This window comes from Ochotona curzoniae, unplaced genomic scaffold (assembly GCF_017591425.1).
Source record: "Ochotona curzoniae isolate NIBS_2020 unplaced genomic scaffold, NIBS_Ocur_1.0 contig_3498, whole genome shotgun sequence".
In the NCBI taxonomy this organism is placed as follows: domain Eukaryota; kingdom Metazoa; phylum Chordata; class Mammalia; order Lagomorpha; family Ochotonidae; genus Ochotona; species Ochotona curzoniae.
In genome coordinates this window covers 5,803,738-5,823,139 of record NW_024465885.1, presented here as the reverse complement: position 1 = coordinate 5,823,139, position 19,402 = coordinate 5,803,738, and the positions used below count along the sequence as shown (strand labels likewise).

At 38.2% G+C, this 19,402-nt stretch overlaps 1 protein-coding gene across 1 annotated transcript in view; it reads right to left on the bottom strand.

Moving 5' to 3' along the window:
* MORC1 (MORC family CW-type zinc finger 1) overlaps nt 1–19,402 on the bottom strand; it is a 155,481-nt gene that overhangs the window by 12,567 nt on the left and 123,512 nt on the right. The window contains 3 exon segments of the mRNA XM_040980917.1: nt 6,188–6,379; nt 9,134–9,200; nt 11,966–12,032. Of these exon segments, the coding sequence (XP_040836851.1) occupies nt 6,188–6,379; nt 9,134–9,200; nt 11,966–12,032 (326 nt within the window).

The window sequence follows — 19,402 nt, the reverse complement described above, 5'->3', positions numbered from 1 at the left end:
TGAGTGTTCACATTTTAACTGTAAAAAGAGACCTCCACAGATCCAATAGGGACTGCCCCAGGTAGTGTACATGCCCAGAATAGTGTAAATAAGAATGATACACAAACCTTGCTGGGAAGCTGGCAATGAACAGCACTACCATTTCATGTATGTTTCAAGCCAAACAAAGAGGCCTGTGCAGAACAGCAAGCCAGTGCACAACAAGACACTTTGTGCCAGGTGGGAGCCAGCAGACTTCACCCCCAGCTGAAAACAACCTGCCAGTTCCTCTCAGTAAGCCTCAGCAGAGCCTCTTCATATTATACTCTCCTGGGTTTGAGCACAAGTCCTGGTAAACTTGGCTTGAGTTGCATGTAGCCACTTACTAGTTTCTAATACAAGAGTCAGCGAACCTTGGATTTGAATCACCAGCTTCTGCACTAGCAGGAAGCGGTGGTCAGAAGCTGCAGCTCGGAATTGAATCCAAGTTTTTAATACAATTTAAGTAAAAACATACTCAGTTACCTTAGTCTCACCAAAGAGAAAAAGCCTTCTATGGGAGGTTGACTAAAACCCAAATTTTAAGTCTAGTAAAAGATTAGTGTGAAACAGAAATAGAATGACTATTTTCTCTTTGAGGTTTGTTATTCTTATTTGAAAATAAAAACACAATAACACAATTAGAGAGAGAAGGAGAGACAGGTAAATATTCTATCTACTGGTTTGCTTCCCAAATAACTGCAATGGCAGGAGCTGAGCTGATCTGAAACCACAAGACTCTTCTGAGTCTCTCACATGAGTTTAGGGTCCCAAGAATTTGGCCAATCTTCTGTTACTTTCCCAGATCAAAAGTAGGGAGCTGGATCAGAAGTGGAGCAGCCGGAACTGGAATTGGTGCTCACATGGGATTTCAGCACCATGAGTGGAGACTTAATCTACTATATCATGGTGCCAATCCCAGTGACTCTATTTTCTAATAGAAAAAATAAAGCAAAAAAACCAGAAAGCTAAATGTGATTATGTGATTTTTTACAGAAATCATATGCTTGAGTATCTGCGAGGTCTGTTGTTTTTTCTTTAGCAACTGGCAACAATCTGTAAAAAGTGATTTCTTTTGAAAATTTATTTTTGCATTTTTAAAATTTAATAGGGATCAGTTGTGGCACAGCATGTTAAGCTGCTTCTTGGAATATGTTGAGCCCATATCTGAATGTTGTTTCAAGCTCCAGCTACAAGGCTCAACCACTTTCTAACTATATTCCTGCCAGTGCAGATTCTGAGAAGCATCAAATGATGGCTCAATTACTTGGGTCTCCAACTTGGACACCTGGATGGAGTTCTGGGCTCAGGGCTTCAGGTTGGCTCACTCTTTTGAGAGAGCTGCAGGTACTTGTACTATGAATTAATGAAGGAAAATCTTTCTCTTATGCACTCTCACTACCCCTTTTTTTGCAATTCCTTCAAATGAATAAATAAATCTTTATAAACTAATTTTACAAAACAAAATAAATAAAATGTATGAGAATACAAAGCAATCATATGCCTCTATAGAACTGAAATAAAGGAAGTCGGCTTTATCATCACATAAACTGAAGCAAGGCATTACAATTTAACAGTTAAGAGCAAGAACTACAGGGGTAGAATGCCAGGACTGTCAGACCGCATACAGGAGTTATATAAGGCTCGGCACCTTACTTGAATTTTATATAAGCCATTTTTCTGTATCAACCTATAAAATGGACACAGTAAATGTATCAGATTTTAGGACTGTTGAAAGTTTTAATGTGGTAGTTAATGCAAGGATGCTGTAACAGTGTCTGGCATACAGTATGTGTATAACAAACAGTTACTGTTAATTATTATTATTACTGATACTCAGAATGGTTTGAAATGTAATATTACTATAATGTTTACAAACACATGATGTGTCTGAATAGTCTGGATTCTGGTTCACCTCATTTAGCTCCATCTTAACACTACTGAGTTTCACTCTATTATCTGAAAAATGTTTAAGTGTCTAGCAATACTATGCATTCATTTTCAAATTAATTTATTTTAATTAACTTAAAAATAGTCTTTTGGGGTGGACATTTGGTGCTGTAGCTGTTTCCTTCTAGGATGTCCACACTCCATCATAAAAGGCCTACTCTGAGTACTGGCTTTGATCCTGCTTCACTTTCCTACTGAAGCACTCACTGGAAAGCATCAGAGATGGCTCAGCGACTTCAGGGCCTAGGACCCACAGGAGCAGGTCTGAACCATCTTTGGGTTCTTGGATTCAGCCTGGCCTTGACCTCGCTGCTGGGGGCAATTAGGAAATGAACCAGAAAAATGGAATTTCTCTCTCAAATAAAATAAAAACAAAAATATTTAAAGAATTAAACGTATTATTTGAAGATGTACTAGTATATGTTACATATAATGTAGGAAATTCAGTATTGTAATATTCTAACTTATAATGATCCAATCTGTTTTCAAAATTACTCTATTTGAGGATTATAAACAATAATACATACAAAATGTATGACAGAGAAAGTTAAACTGAACAAAATAAATACTATAAATGGACTGTTTAATTTATTCAGTTGGCATTAAACAAAAGAGGTGGTTGAGCAAATTTTGACAGTATAGAAATGGGTGAGGTAAATGCCACATCCAAACTGAACCAAGTTAGGTATCTATGCACCTCCAGGTCTCAGACCACACTTTTTAAAGCATGGTTATGTGAGGAGCAAGGTAAATATAGCATACATATAAAATAAATATGGGATAATTTATAGAATAAATACAGAGTAAATACAGAATACAGAACAAAAGCAGCATCATAGCCACAACACCACACACAATCTGTGTATCATGAGGAATTTGAAGTTCAGTTAACTAGAGGAATGTCATATGGATTTGATATAAAGTACTGCAGTTCTCAAACACAGCAAAAGACACCCCACAAACAAGACAGGGGATCTGGTTTCTTGAGTGAAATGGGAGAAAACAAACTGCATGTTGCCAGCGGCATAAGAGAAAGCTAGTCAAATGGAAAGCTCTTTCTGTTCCATCTATAAGTGTGCACATAATTTTTTTTCTGCAGAATATTCTTTATAAAACAGTCACCACAAAAAATTATGCTATACAGGACTCAGCTGATAAATCCATTTGGCTTTCAAAGTGCTCAGCTGATAATAATATAATGATTCTAAGCACTGAGGGTCTATTAGGAAGATGAGCTTTGGGACATATTAATGTTCTAGTGATGATGAATGATCAAAATGGATGCACTTTAAGGTCTCAGAATACTAAATCAGATTATCCCTTTTGAGATTGCAATTACTCATTAAAATAAACAGAAATACTACACTTAGACAAACAACAAACTTCAGCCAAGCAAAATATAAGGAAAATGATCAATCAGAAAGTTTATGTAACTGTAAAAGAAAGTCAAGCATTTGCACAAACTGCTGTAACACACTTAAGACAGGTCTCTACGGTTCATAATTGTGCAGAGGGAGGAAAGGTGTGTATATAGAAAATGGTGACTGAGAGCGGGTGGTCCGGGTTTAAACCCAAAGCCTTTCCATGGTTGCTGTATAATTATCCATGCAAATTTTGATGTGTTAATTATCTATAACCTACAGTTTTCTGATCCATTCACAACACATAAAAGTAATATTGGGTTTATAAGTCTATGGAAATAAGGAATCCATTTACTAAGAAAAAAAATCCTAGAGAGGGGTTAACATTGTGGCATTACAGGTAAAGCCAGAGCCTGTAATTTCAGCATCCCATATGTTTACCAATTCACATCTTGCCGCTCCAGTTCTGAACCAGACCCCTAACAATGGCCTATGTAAAGCAATGGGAGATGTCTCGAGTGTGTGGACCCCCAGATGAGACTCCTGGCTCTAAATTTAAGCCTGACACAGCCAGGGCGTTTGGGCCATCTAGGTATCATGAAACAAGTAAATGGAATGTCTCTCTCTCTCTCATTCTCTGCAATTCTGAGTTCAATGTAAGTAAGTATTTTTTTTAAATACTTGAATGAGCTTCAAAACTATGATACAGTTTTACAAATGATAGATATTTTAGCAAAGAAAAAATGGTTGACTTGCATCAATGCCCCAATCATTTGGATACGTGATTACATTCATATATTTTGGTGATATTCACACGTATACTCAAACATATGGAGGTTCATTCCTATATAATTTATTGCATACACCCATGATTTGATGAACTTTTTTTCTTTTTTAAAGTTCTTATTAGAATGAAAAGAGACTTTCTGTATTTCATAGGTATAATTCTAAGAAGACGTTATAGTTTGCTCCCTTCCTCTTCCTCTTTTGATCTCCCTCCTTCCAACCGATGTGCCTGAATTTGAGAATCGGTAAATAGTAAAGCACACTTCCAATGTATTGCTAGCCAAACCGAGAGCAGAAGAACTTAGACACTACTCCAGGAAATACATCCCTGAGAGAGGGACAGAAGTAGTCAGAGAGCCATCCATTGGAGATCACACCGCAGGCCAGAGGCAGTATGATACTGGCAAGTGACTTTTGGCAAACTCATAAAGTCCTAAGAATTTTATTCCATTTCTGGGTTAGAGTAGACTTGCCTACCCAAGCACTAAAGCAAACTGGATGGGTCAGACCTTCATAAAAAACAAACAAACAAACAACAACATATCCTAGTGTCATTCACCAAAATGGACCCTTTTACAAAGTCTACGGTGAATCATCTTCACGCAAGTATGACTGAATGCCTCGCTTGCTCTCTCCTAGGGAAGAACCAGTATTAGGCATGAGTCCTAAAGGATGACAAGTGGAGCCTTCATTACTATATAAATGCAGCCCCATGGCCTGGATGCTGCCACACAGGCTTCTGTAAACTCCAGGACAGTTACTGGATGAAGGTCGTGTCTGCAGCTGGTAACAGTCTTCTTCAGGACTACAGCCGGGTACTCAAGCAGAAGCCATGGTTTCCTATATACATGGCCACTCCCACTTTTCTTACTTCCCTTACCTGACTTAACTCTAGGACTCTCACCTTGGGGAAGATTTTGGTCAGTCACTGATGAAAAAATTGAGGTGACTGTCCAAAGGAAAAGAACCATTTCATCTAGGGCATATTTATGTACTTTCTTTGGCCCAGAGATTCCCACCCCACAAAGACTCCTCAAAGCCAACAAAAGTATGATCTCCACATGAAATCAGTGAGCTACACTCACTTAGTGGTGACATGGCTTACACCTTCTCATGGAAATAGAAAAACACTGAATCCTTGACTTAATCCCCTCCTAGAAGGAATGTGAGAATTTGGAGAACTAAGATCCAGACATCTAAATTCCTCAGATAATCAAGGTCAAACATGTTGACCTCTATTGGCAAAAAGCAGAAATCTGTTTCCCTTGAAAAGTTTAGTATCTGAAACTACAAAAATAGGCTTTTGTAAATGGCATGTTAACATCAGGAAAGTCATTGTAAAAGAAAAATAAGCGAAAGATTCTGTACAAAATCTCGTAATACTTTAAAAAAAAAAGGCATGATCAACCATAAGGATGGACCACATAAATTAGGCAGTTAGTGACTCCTATTTTCATATATATAACATTCATAAAAGAATACATATATGTATATACATACATAAAAGAAAACATATATTTGTATCAATTTTCATGATATTGTTGCACAGGCACAGCGATTGCCCCTTCCACCATTCCCCACTGTTTCCCCCACATTATTGCACTACAGTCCTTCAGCAATGGTCCAAGTCCAACATTCTGCCATCAAAGTATATCATGGCGTTGTAGATGTACACAATAGTAGAAAGGCTGGTAGCCTATTGTCAAGACATAGTTAACAGTTTTATTATCAGCCCTCCTTTTATTTGGGAATCGAGATGCATAGTGTAACATATCTTCACTTCCTGAGGTCCCTGTCTCCATTACACATTATTCATCTATGAGAATAGATGTATATTCATGTTTACTTGCATATTTATCTAACTTGTACTTTTCATGAAGGTTGCCTAATACATAATGGTCTCTAGTTTAGCCATGGCATATCTAAATCAGCATAGCTTAGAGGAAAATCATAAAATCATTCTAGGGAATTGATTTAATAACACTGTTATTCAGCAGGGAGGGAAAAAGCCAGTTGTTACTGCTTAGAAAATTCAGTATAGCATGTGCAAGTACATTAGTGAATATATTTACCTTAAACTAGACATCAGCTTTCTCACTGTTTCTTTGACAAATGTGCTTTGAGAAGATGTTTCCAGTGAAGATGCAGCTTCACAGCCATCATTCACAGAAACTTTATCTTTGTGTCCAGATCTTGGACTGAAGTCCCCTGTTGACACACTGAACAAGCTAAGAGTTACAGTTTGAAAAGCCACAAATAGACAACTGTCAGTTCAGAAACAATATTTCATAATAATGCACAAAAACAAGGACATAAATGCAATGTTGAAAACCCTCACATATGCTGTTGTATAATCAATTCTTAATTAGAAGAATTACTATATGTTACTATCATGTCTCGTGCCAATATTTGGGAATGGCCACAATTAAATTTAATGGGTGATAATTTATTCTTAACAGTGGTCATATGTCACTTGTTTCTATTTGCTGAAAGACACTTTTAATCTAATGTTCTGTTTTAGTCTAGAAGAAAAGCACAGAAATTCAAAAAGAGAGAGATGGAATCAGTTGAAAAAAACTGGAGGAAGAGGAGTATTAAAACTGTGATCATCTCAGGCTACAAAAGAGTAGAGCTTCTCAGTGAAGAGTGAAAAAGTCAGAATTGTTGGGGTAGGGTATGCAGGAAGTCTGTGGTGCACAAAGTCACGTGGAGGGATCACAGAGCTTCACACTCAAGAGAGACCACTGGAGTGTCTTCAGTTCAGAATGGACCTTGTCATTTCATGTTTTCATGCATGGAAGCAAAGAGATCTGATACGAGTATTAAAAGGCTATGCAGCTCTACCACATAAAATAACTCACAGTAAGAATGCAATGTTTTCATTTTGTGGGAACAAAATGCACAAGGGGATTGCAAATTATATAAAATGGGAGACTAAATTGGGACAAGGGGAGAGCTTTATTGGTTAAATAACAAGGATATTTTTGTAATGCTTACATGGTGACATCCATAAATCATATTACAGCTATAGAGAATTTGTATTCTTGTATTGTGAAGGTCCTTCCTTAAAAACAGGATGGCAGGTTATAGCAAATGTAATTTGCCCCTACTCTCAGTAGTTCTTTGGTATTTATTATACTAATTCCAGATGATCTGCTAAAGATTAAGAACATTATATAAACTGTACCTCACTTGTCTGTTAAAGAATACTGAAACAGTATTTAGTTGTTCCGTAATTATAATCTCATGTCATTCTAGTCATTGAGAGATATTGGAAACTCCTGCTGGTATTGGGGGTAGGCGACAAAATGCACCTCTAATTCTTGTCTCGAATGACAAATAATTAGGGGGTCTACCTCACACACTTTCACTAAGGAATGAACAAGATACACAAAGAATTTAATTCAACTCATATTAGGAGATCAATAAACAGTGCCTAACAATTATTGCTATGATTAACTTTATCATCACAATCATTATTTATTTCCATTAGGAATATTTTAGTTGGATCACAGTATTAAGTTGGATGACACTATTGTATGTATGAGGCAATCACTAGTGATAAAAAAGAAACTCCACAGTCTCATAAAAACCTGAGAATAATATATGAGAATGTTTAAGTTGTTGTACAGACATCAATGTTTAATTTTTAATAACTAATGCTAGGTTAAGCACTGGCCATGAGAAGTAAGAGCACTGGGGAAAATCACATCACTTTCCAATCAACTAGTATCACTGAATGCTGTTCTGTGTGCTAGGTCCCACACGTGAGCAGGGCAGTCCCTGCTGTCATGAGATGAGTTAGCTTCTAGTGGTAGAACAGAGTGATAAAAGAGACAGTTGGATAAATGAGATACTTTAAGATAGCAATAAATGCTTGAAAAACAAAAGAAGATGATGTGATAGTAGGAGTATGACTTGTAAGAACTAGGTGGATTATTTTAGGTGATATTGTCAAGGATGACCTTTCAGAGGTTGTTACAAAGACAAATCCAGGCTTCTGTCTTAGGGATGTATGTGTGATTATAAGAGATTCAAATACACAATTCCACTTGGCTGGAAATTGTCCATTTTCCTTGTTTATTGAACACAACTGATATTCATATAATTATTAAAGTTGAGCAATTAAAAGAAAGTCTGATCCCTGCAATAGTGGTTCTGTGAATGCATCTGTCCCTGGACAGTCAGGGATCCTTGAATGCACGGGTAGTGGATACTGATGCACTAGTTGCCGGCAACATAGAAAGGAGCACAGACAGAGAAAAGAAAAGATAAAAAACAGGACTGTAAGTAATTTAGAACGTTCTTAAAAGAAAGGCAGAAATGATGGGGATTGTGTCAAATTAAAGAGTTAGTAATTTGACTTGGAAGAGTGAAGTGATGACATTTAACTATTGAAGTAACTACTCCACCAACAAGTTCAGAGAAACAAACGTGCTCGCGTTCTCTCTCTCTCTCTCCCTCCCTCTCTCTCTCTCTCTCTCTCTCTCTCTCTCTCTCTCTCTCTCTCTCTCTCTCTCTCTCTCCTTACCCTAATACAATGTGCTCCTACACAGAAACCAGAGAAATGGGGTCTGAATTTCTGGAAAGAAGCCTAAGTAATGACTGAAAACCATTCTTTTGATTCTACTGAATAGCCAAACAAACTTAGCTGATTTCATTTTTAAAGTAGAAAAATTCTCAAGTCAAGAAAACTGTAGCAATAACGAGACCAATAGGGGAAAAAGACAGTTCATGATTTCACAGTCATAGTTTATGTGGTGACATTTTTAGTTTACTGAACTTGGAGTAGGTAGGAAGTTAATCCTGTTCCATTTAATTATTAACAACTTTGCACAAAGAAATGAAGTTCACAGAAAAGATGCATTTCTAGTCTTTCTTGTATGTTTTAAAACTTGGTTCCATTCTTCACAGCCTTTGTTGCTACTATTTTCTTTTTCTTGTACTTAAACATTGACAATTATTTTTCAACAGTATAATTGCACTCCTTTTAGATTGTGTAATTATAGTACACTCACCTTTGCTGGTTAGATAATGAAGAGGTTCCATTTATGGCTGGAGTATCATTATGCAGCTCTTGTTTTTCTTCAAAGGAACACACAGAAAATGAAGACAAACATATTTTGATAGTCACATAATAAATTGCACTAGAAGAAATATTAGCAGTTTATTGGCTACCTGTATAATATGGAATTGTATTCAAAACTTCATTTGCAAAACTGAACCCATTTTAAGGCAATTTGCAATATATTCTAAATGTAACAATTTTCCATCAAGTGTATATAGTGTATATAACAATCCAAGAGCCTTTGTAGTGTGGTTTTATTTCTGAAATGTAGTTAGCTGGCATTTATTGCCAGTGCAATGCCAGTCAGGACTGTGCAGATTTCCTCTCTCTCACCAGTCTCTGCCAAGATAATCAACTGTTTGCCCTCTAATATCTCACTGTCAACATTTTACATTAAGATTCAAAGACATTCTGACAGATCCCAATAAAAAATACGTCACAAGTAGAGAGATGAACTTTAGGGCAGAAAGAGTCCTGAGTCATTTAATTGATCTTCTCTCTCGGGAACTTCAGAATTATAATAATTACTCAGAGACATTACTGATTTGCTTTTCAGTCCGCAGTGAAATAGCAACCTTGTGATCTCCATGAATTCATTGTTTTTCAGTACTTTGGGAACAGTACAAAGCATCATAAATAAATCATCATATGTCTGCACCTATTGGCCCACAGAATTCTTTGTTATAACTGCCCCGAATAGCTTGTTTTACTAAGCAAACCTTTCCCAACAAGCTGAAAACCAAGTATGACAAGATGGCAATAAAAAAAGTTTTAAATAAGGGTAAATGGCTCAGGATGTACCTGATTCCTGTAAGCAAAGTAAAAGAGAATGAATGGATCGTGCCAAGCACACTGTAGGCACCATCCGTTTTACTCACTGACTTCAGTACCAAATCAAGGTGTTAATCCAATAGCCCACTAATCCGTAATCACAGTTATTTAAAAAATATTTCGCAATTTGTTCCTGGAAAATCCTATAAGTATACCTGAAATCAAGCATTAATTTTAGGATAAAACTATATTGAAAAATTTTCGACTGCATTTGGAAATTAAAAAGGTCTGTACTTGGAGGCACAATAGTTTGAAATGTCTATGAAAGCTCGGCTTTAAAATTAAAAGACTCATTAAAAAAAGTCTTGTTGGTGCAACAACAAATTAATCAGTATGAAAAAGTAAAAGTGTGATTTCTTAGGGACATCAATAATAGGTTCAAACATACAGAATGGATTAACAGCTGATTAGGTTACCTGAGCAACAAAGCATGAAGGAAGGAAGAATTACACCCAAAAGTGAAGATAAAATGATGACATGGATTGATACATTACAAAGGACTGAGCAAGAGAGAGACAAGCTGAAATCTACTAGGAAACTCAGAAGAGTTTTACCGCTTATTTTACAATAAGACAGTGCCAATGGAAATAATGGATGTGCTGCTCAGGCTCAGTGTGGAAAGGTATAAAAATCATGATATTGTAAAATAAACATAATCATAGTATTCTAAAAATAAGGTAATAACAGCAAATAGACAAAGAAAACAAAAATTTTCACATCCGGCTTGTTTCCGACTTCCTGATTCAGAGAAATTATTGTTGAGGTGATTATAAGATGGCATAGGTTGACATGTGGCATAGCAGATAAAAGTCGTTGCAATGCCAGCCTCCCATAGGAGCATCAGTCCATGCCCCAACTTATCCACTTCCAATTCAGCTGCCTGATAATGCCCTGTGGAAACCAGCAGGGGATGCCCAGGAAGCTGGGCTTCTGGTACCTACACAGAGAACCAGAAGCTCCTGGCTGCAGGCTTCAACCTGACCCAGCACTAGTTAATGCAGCCACCTGGGGGGGGTCGGGGGGTTGGTAAACCAGCCTATCAGCATTCTATCTCTCTCCTTCTCCCTCCCTCTCCCTCACTTCTCTCCATCTCTGGAACAATACATTTTTGTTTCGTTTTTTTTTTTTTTAAAAGATTTATTTTTATTATTTTTTTATTGGAAAGGCGGATATACAGAGAGGAGAGACAGAGAGGAAGATCTTCCGTCCGATGATTCACTCCCCAAGTGAGCGCAACGGGCCAATACTATGCCGATCCGAAGCCAGGAGCCTCTTCCGGGTCTTCCACGCGGGTGCAGAGTCCCAAAGCTTTGGGCCGTCCTCGACTGCTTTTCCAGGCCACAGGCAGGGAGCTGGAAGGGAAGCGGGGCTGCCGGGATTAGAACCGGCGCCCATATGGGATCCCGGGCGTGCAAGGCGAGGACCTTTAACCACTTGCGCCACCGCGCCGGGCCCTCGTTTTGTTTTGTTTTGTTTTAAAGACTTATTTATTTTTATTACAAAGTCAGATATACAAGAGAGGAGGAGCAACAGAGAGAAAGATCTTCTGTCCGATGATTCGCTCCCCAAGTGACCACAATGGCCGGTGCTATGCCAATCTGAAGCTGGATACCAGGAACTTCTTTCCAGGATGCCCACACGGGTGGAGGGTCCCAAAGCATTGGGCCGTCCTCTCCTCGACTGCTTTCCCAGGCCACAAGCAGGGAGCTGGATGGGAAGTGGAGCTGCCGGGTTTAGAACCAGTGCCTATATAGGATCCCAGCACGTTCAAGGTGAGGACTTTAGCCACCAGAACACACCGCCGGGCCCATGAACAACACATTTTTAAAGGTAAAAAGAAAAAAAACCCAGATTGTTGACACACTTCTTATCTATATCTCAGGCTCTCACATACTCATCCTAAAAATCCTCAAACACTAGCTAATATATGTAACTTAAATGCTTTGTTTACCTTTGTTTATAAGAACTTCCTTTTTTTCTTGTTTCAGTAAAACATCACTGTCACTTCCATTTAGAACCTGAAAAACAAGATATTTCTTTAAAACTGTGCAAAGCATGGGACCCATTATAAAGCTGAGAAAAGCCTGCATCAGAGGAAACAGATCACTGCATTACTAGTGGTGATAAAAGGAAAGATGGGGACGCTGTATAAATGATACAGGCATACATCTCAGGCATGACTGCATTATCACTGACATGTTTATTTGTATCTTAAAGGAGTTTTTACATTTCTACCACTATTTGTACAAATATATATATTTTTAATTGGTATTCTTGCATGGACATGACAATGTCTAATGAGTCAAGTACTGTGTTCCCCAGGAGCAGCCACGGGGTCTCTAGTGCCTTCAGCAGGCTTGCCACCCTTGGCCATCGTAAATGGACACAGTGTGGGAGCTAATATCAGTGCAATGAGGACTTTGGGGAGTCTGAGTCTAGACTGAATGGAGAAGGATGAGGAGTTCACTTGGAGTATGGGAGAATGGTTTGTATCTACCTATATGATCCTAGGGATATACCTAAAAGGGGCTGTAGAGCTTAACGTGTGGAGTGTAGAAGCTAGGAATGTTAGAGGCACCTGCAGCAAGGAAATGTGCATCCATGATGTAGGGCACATGATAGATAGATAGATAGATAGATAGATAGATAGATAGATAGATAGATAGATAGATAGATAGATAGAGAGGAAGGAGTGGGGTGTGGTAGGGAGTGTTACTCCTGTTTGCTGTTGCTTGGAATTCTTGAAATACTCATTTTACAAAGTCCTACAAAGAAAGTAGGAAACATATTTCTTTAGATGAGAGAGGGGGAGGGAAGGGAAGGGAAAGGGAAGAAAGGGGAGGAGACAGGATGGTAGAAGAGAAGAGGGAAAGGAAGGGAAGGGAAGGGAAGGGAAGGGAAGGGAAGGGAAGGGAAGGGAAGGGAAGGGAAGGGAAGGGAAGGGAAGGGAAGGGAAGGGAAGAGGGAAGAGGGAAGAGGGAAGAGGGAAGAGGGAAGAGGGAAGAGGGAAGAGGGAAGAGGGAAGGGAAGGGGAAGAGACTGAGAGATTGGTTCTGCCTTTCAGGAAAGATTGCTCCACTGATGTATCATGTGAACTGGTGAGAAGGTAGAGAAATAAGCAGTAAGAAAGAAAATGGGAAAAGCCGCTGCTAAAGCAAAAGCTCCTGTTTGCTGCCTGATCCAAAGAACTGTGAACACATGCTCAGACAGAATCACGCCCCCATCTCTGTTCTCTGATGTAGTGTGCAGCTGTCACATTTTTTAAAGTGTGCTCACATGTATTTATCCTTCACCTTTCAAGTTACCTGCTAAACAAACATGGTATGGATAGGATGCCAGCCCTCTTTTGTATCCCTCCCAGAAAATAAAGGCATCTTTTTACATAGCATTGTAGAAACTGTGCTCTAGCAGGCTGCAGGTTAAATGGGCACGCATGTAGCTTAGCAACAGAATAACTGTGAAGCTATCTATCATTGCCATTTTCTATTTTATCCAAATCAAGAGAAAGAAAAAGCCTTGTAGGTAAGAAAAAATAAAACTGCCTGTAAACTAGCTTTGTCTATTTCAAAATATTTTATATTGTAAACACAAACTCCAGGGAGCAATCAAAATTTGTGTGCTATAGAGTTTAAAATTTTCTCATGGTCTGACACACAGGGAATCCAAATGATACTGACTCCAGTTCTGTCCTTAATTGTTTTTAAAGACTTAACTTATTTTTATTGGAAAGTTAGATATACAGAGAGGAGGAAGACAAAGAGGAAGCTCTTCCATTGTTGATTCACTTCCCAAGTGGCAGCAACTGCCAGAGGTGAGCTGAGCTGAAGTTAGGAGTCAGGAGCTTCCTCTAAGTCTCCAATGTGAGTACAGGGTCCCAAGGCTTTGGGCCATCCTCGCCTACTTTCTCTGGTCACAAGCAAGAAGCTGGATGGCAAGCGAGGTTGCCAGGACATGAACTAGCTCCCATATGAGATCATGGTGCATGCAAGGCTTCCACAGGGTACCACTAGGCTACTGTGCCAGGCCTTGTCCTTAATATTTTGAGCAACTAATAAGCAGCACAGATTATTTTCCACTTGACTTACAGCAATCACAAAATACACTTACAAAATGAACTACTTACTGCCTTTAGTTAGTCCATGATGATACTATGCATGATGCATTAATTTTATTTGATAACTTCTTCATAGGATGAAATAAAAAAGATGAAAATACCCAAGAATAACAAATGAGATGGCACTCCAAGCCACAAGCTTTGGTTGTCAGTATTATTAACAGAATCTCATGAAACTTTTTCTGTATTTTATTATTTAGTTTTTTGCTTTGTGTTCTGCCTTACAGTTCTTTCTATTACTATAAGATAAAGTCGTTCATGCTCAAAGCTGTATAAAACTTTACCATCTCAATTGCAAGAGGTATTTCATTTTTTTTCTTTTTTTATATTTTCTTTTTTGGGTTGAAGACATAGATGTGTTTAAATGCATTTTTGATAAGCAGTTTGCAGTCTGCAGTGTTTCCTTTTAAACGTTGTGTAAATATCTGATTTCATAACACGTGCCCCTCCAGCTCAATGAAGTTGTAGGTTTTAGGACCTGAATTTTCACTGGCATTGTCGTATTCTGACCTTACCAACAAGGCTCTCTCACATGCACTAATTCATTTTATTATGGAATTGTCCTTCAGCTAAGGCCCAACTGTGTTTCAGATTCTGCAACCTGGGGATATCTCTTTTCCAAGATTTTTATTTAAATCATGAAACTGACAGAACCTTCCTCATGGTAAATAAGATTATAGTTTAGTCTTAACATGAGCTTTAAGATGCTTCAATTAAAATTATGTTAGCAATGAGCAGAGTGGGATTTGTCAGTTCTCCAAAGGGATGCATGCAAAGGATTAGTATAATACTGCATGTTTAATTTGCAAAGTGTCTATTTAAGAAGATAAATAAATTACAAGTAAGTCGGGGGAGAAAGAATCATAGGGAGGGTTATAATAACCATCTCATTCAATACTTGCTAAGGAAATTAAAAGGTACCGCTTTATCTGATCTCTTTCTTGCTACATCTTTGCCTTGCAGTTGGTATCAAGGACACATAAAGGCAAACAGCAAAATGCCTTTCTGCAAAATTCAAGACACTTTCTGTTTTCAACCTTCCATAGTTAGCACTGTTTTCGAAGCCATTCTCCTTGAGTCATTAACTTATTCATGACACCTGCTTTTCCTATTCATCTTTTCTATTGGCTGAATCTCCAGAAGACTGGAAGCTCCACGGGGCAGGCACATTATTGGCTTTATTCTCCCTTGTTGACTATTCTACATCTAGGAATATAAATTGACAATAGTCTCATAGGACAACACAAAGTTAAAAAGCAACTTGTGAAAATGCACATGTGTTTTTCACAATGGAGGTGGAAATAGTGTGGGGAATTGAGTCCAAGGAGGAAAACACTTAGGTTTATATGTCTCTGTCTCATTCTTTCTCTCTCTCGCGCATCTGTGGTATTTTTCATCACAGAACTAACATTGCCTGATACATAGGGTAAGTGGTCCTAATCCAAAATTCAGGGTCCAAAAGTGTTTCAGACTTCCAACTTTTGCAGATCTTAGAATATTGCACATATATAATCTTGAGAGGATATTCTAACGAAAACATGGAACTCAATCATTATATATTATATAAAAACACACATAATAGATAGTATATTTTACATATTACCAGAGCTAATAATATATAATACTCTCAAGACTTTGTAGTAAAAAAATTGCATACATTAAACTGTCAGACAATGTGGCACTGTGCATTTCAGATTCAGAGTTGCCAGATAAAGGATGCAATATTCTGCACTATCTTTTTCTCAGTTACGTCAGAGTGCTCAGTGTGGATGAGAGAAGGAAGGAGTAGTAGAAGTCAAGGCCTCAGAAACTGTGGAGACTTAACCTCCAGACGCTGGACGTTATCCAGGGCCTGGAGGATCATCAAAAGGACACTGAATTCTGCTGTAAGTATGAGCACAAGTCATTGGAAGCTTCGCAGCAGGAGAACAATTTAATCCAAGCCATATTTTACATGTACTATTCATAGTTGTAGACCATGGTGATTAAGAGAAACAGTATGATCATTCAGAAGGCTCCGGTTACAGTGTTGTTAGGAACAACTGGCAAGGTGGTCTGAGTGGAAAGTGCAGAAGTAGCAAGATAAGCTCCATGCATAAAGACTAATTCACCAAAGTTGCCTTGTAGGTTGAACGTAAATATGAAAGGAGAGAAATTCAGGTGATCCTCAGGTTTTGCTTGAGGAACTGTAAAAGGTGCCATCTTCTAAGCATTCATTAAGAGTAACTATTCAAGTCTCTTTAAATTCTTTCCTTTCTTAATTTCTACAGCCTTCTATGCCTCCATTTTGCCTAAGCAATGTATTCATTTTTCTGTCTTCCTCACTACCCCAGTGAAACAATTAAAATGTCAAAGAGGTAAGCTACCTCTCTGGATTGATCAATGTCATCAAGTCTTGGCTCCAGTCCCTTTCAAGTGACCTCTTGACACAAATATTCTACTGAAGCTTTAAATCCACATTCCTACCCTTGCTCACTTAGCCAGATTCTTCTGGTCAATTCTCCTTTTCCTGTTGATAGCACCATCTTTCTTCTTGCTTGCTATCTTGATATTTCCATTATTTAGTCTTTTACAGTTCCTACCAACTTTGTTATTTTTTTCTTCCAGATTTCTTGTTTCCCTCATCTTCTTGTGCTACAACTTTAAGACAAAAATGTACTATTTGTTTTCTTTTTCGTTGTTTTGGTCTTTAATTTCCTTTCTACTATAAATGATTCATAACTGACTATTGTAAACATAATCCACATTATTAAACATCCTTTCTCAAAACCTTGCTAAAGATCCTTTCTGTTTTGTCTCAAGCACAAACTCTTTCTCAAAAGATATATTATCAGCATTCCTTAAGAATCATCCTCTAGGGGCCCGGCAAGATGGCGCAGTGGTTAAGGTCCTCTCCTTGCACGTCCGGGATCCCATATGGGCGCCAGTTCTATCCCGGCAGCACTGCTTCCCATCCAGCTCCCTGCCTGTGGCCCGGGAAAGCAGTCGAGGATGGCCCAAAGCTTTGGGACCCTGCACCCGCGTGGGAGACCCAGAAGAGGCTCCTGCTTTCGGATTGGCTCAGCTCCAACCGTTGCAGCCACCTGGGGAATGAATCATCGGAGGGAAGATCTTCCTCTCTGTCTCTCCTCTCTGTATATCTGCCTTTGCAATAAAGATAAAATAAATCTTTAAAAAAAAAAAAAAAAAAGAATCATCCTCTAGGGCCTGGTGCCATGGCCTAGCAGCTAAAGTCCTTGCCTTGAACCCTTGAACGTGTCGGGATCTCAGATGAGCACCGGTTCTAAACCCAGCATCTGCACTTCCGATGAAGTTCTCTGCTTGTGGCCTAGGAAAGCAGTCGAGGACAGCCCAAAGCCTTGTGACTCTGCACCTGTATGGGAGACCTGGAAGAAGTTCCTGAATCCTGGCTTCAGATCGGCATAGCACTGGTCGTTGCAGTCACTTGGGGAGTGAATCATCAGACGGAAGATCTTTCTCTCTGTCTCCCCTCCTCTCTGTATATCTAACTTTCCAATAAAAATAAAAATAAATCTTTAAAAAAAAGAATCATCCTCTATTTATACTCAAAAGATTCTCTCCAGAATTATCTACAGGAACCACAGAAACTCTTGCTTAGATACTTCTTCCCATGTGAAGAATCTAAGTAGGACACCCTTTCTTCTTCATTTTTTTCTTACAAGTTTCACCACACTTTAACACAAGTATAAATCCTATTCCCTCCAATATATCTGATTTTCCTATAGCACATGTTTATTTATTGCTACTAATTATTAAAAATTTTTAATGTATTATTTTTACTATTTTTAAATGTGTGCATGCATGCATTTATGTACTTATTTTCATTTTTATATGAAAAGCAGAAAGAGAAAAAGACAGAGACAGAAGTATGACATCTATTCTTTTACTACCCTGATGCTCTTCAATGTCTTCAGCGTGTCAAGCTGAACCCGAGTGTGGAGCTCCACTTAAGTCTCTTCATTTAAGGAAGCAGAGGCAGGAATGCAATATTCAGGCCTTCTAATATGGGTTGTTAACAACCTAAACGGTGTTTTGACCACTGCACCAAATGCCTGCCCCCATTATTAATATTCTTCATTAAATTATTACTCATAATAGCCAAGTATCTTATCTACGTAACACAAATATGACTAATCCTATAGCAGTTTTGATTCTTTCCACATTATTTCAGAGCAAAATTCAAAACCTGGTCTCATCTTCCCAAATTCTACCAAGCATTAATTTTAGCAGTTTTGAATATACAGATTTTAATGTCAAGAAAGGATAGAAATGTTTAACTCTACCATTGTTTAGCAATGCCAAACTTAAAATACTTCTGCCAGTGGTGACGTGACCATGTATGTACACATGTAGACAAATTGGGAAAATGACCAAAAAAAGCCATCTACTATTCTGTTCTTTAGGCAAGATGTAAGTCTAGGTAAATAAATAAGTAAACAAGAATCAAATGGCTATAAAGGTCAATGAGGTTAAAGCCAGTTTAATCAAAAAGATTCCACAGGCCCTTGTTATTGAACAAGGAGATCTACTATAGCCATAAGGAACCACACCAAAAATATGCTTTTATGTTTTAGAAATCTGAGTTTGCTTCTGGTACTGAGAATAGAACCCCCCAAAATACTGTTTTCAACTATTAAACACAACAATGATTAGTATTTATGAAAAAAATAGTGGCTTCATTTTCCAATCAGAAAAACTACAGGTTCAATTTGCAGCATCTGTTCCTCCACCAAAGTGAGTAAAAGCAAGCATATTTGCAGTAAAAGCACACTTGCATCACTGTCTTGGAACTCAGCAAACTATTCCTGCTCAACTTCTCAAAGTCAATTTCCTTCAAAATATCATTTGCTTTACCATTCATCTGTCACGTAAGGGCAACTAAATATTCTCGGTTGTTTTTCAGAACAGATCCCTTAGGCTGGTTTGTCTGCACAGTTGGTTCATATTTCTTGTCTGGTGATATAACTAGAATGTATTGCCTTCCTCTTTGGTGGGATGGCTGGCAATTTAGTCCTGCTTCATTTTCATTTTTATTGCTTCTATTAGGCATGGTACACTAACAACTGATCAGATTATATCACTTTGGAAGAGTATAGATAATTCTAGGACCATTCACAATTCTGGGATGGTATGCAGCTCATATGGCAAATTTTTATCTGAAGTAAAGCTGTGTTTTCAATTTATCACACAGCAGTGCAGAGGAGTTTTAACTGAACTTCGAGAAACTCTTAATTATAACAGTTCTATAGGGAC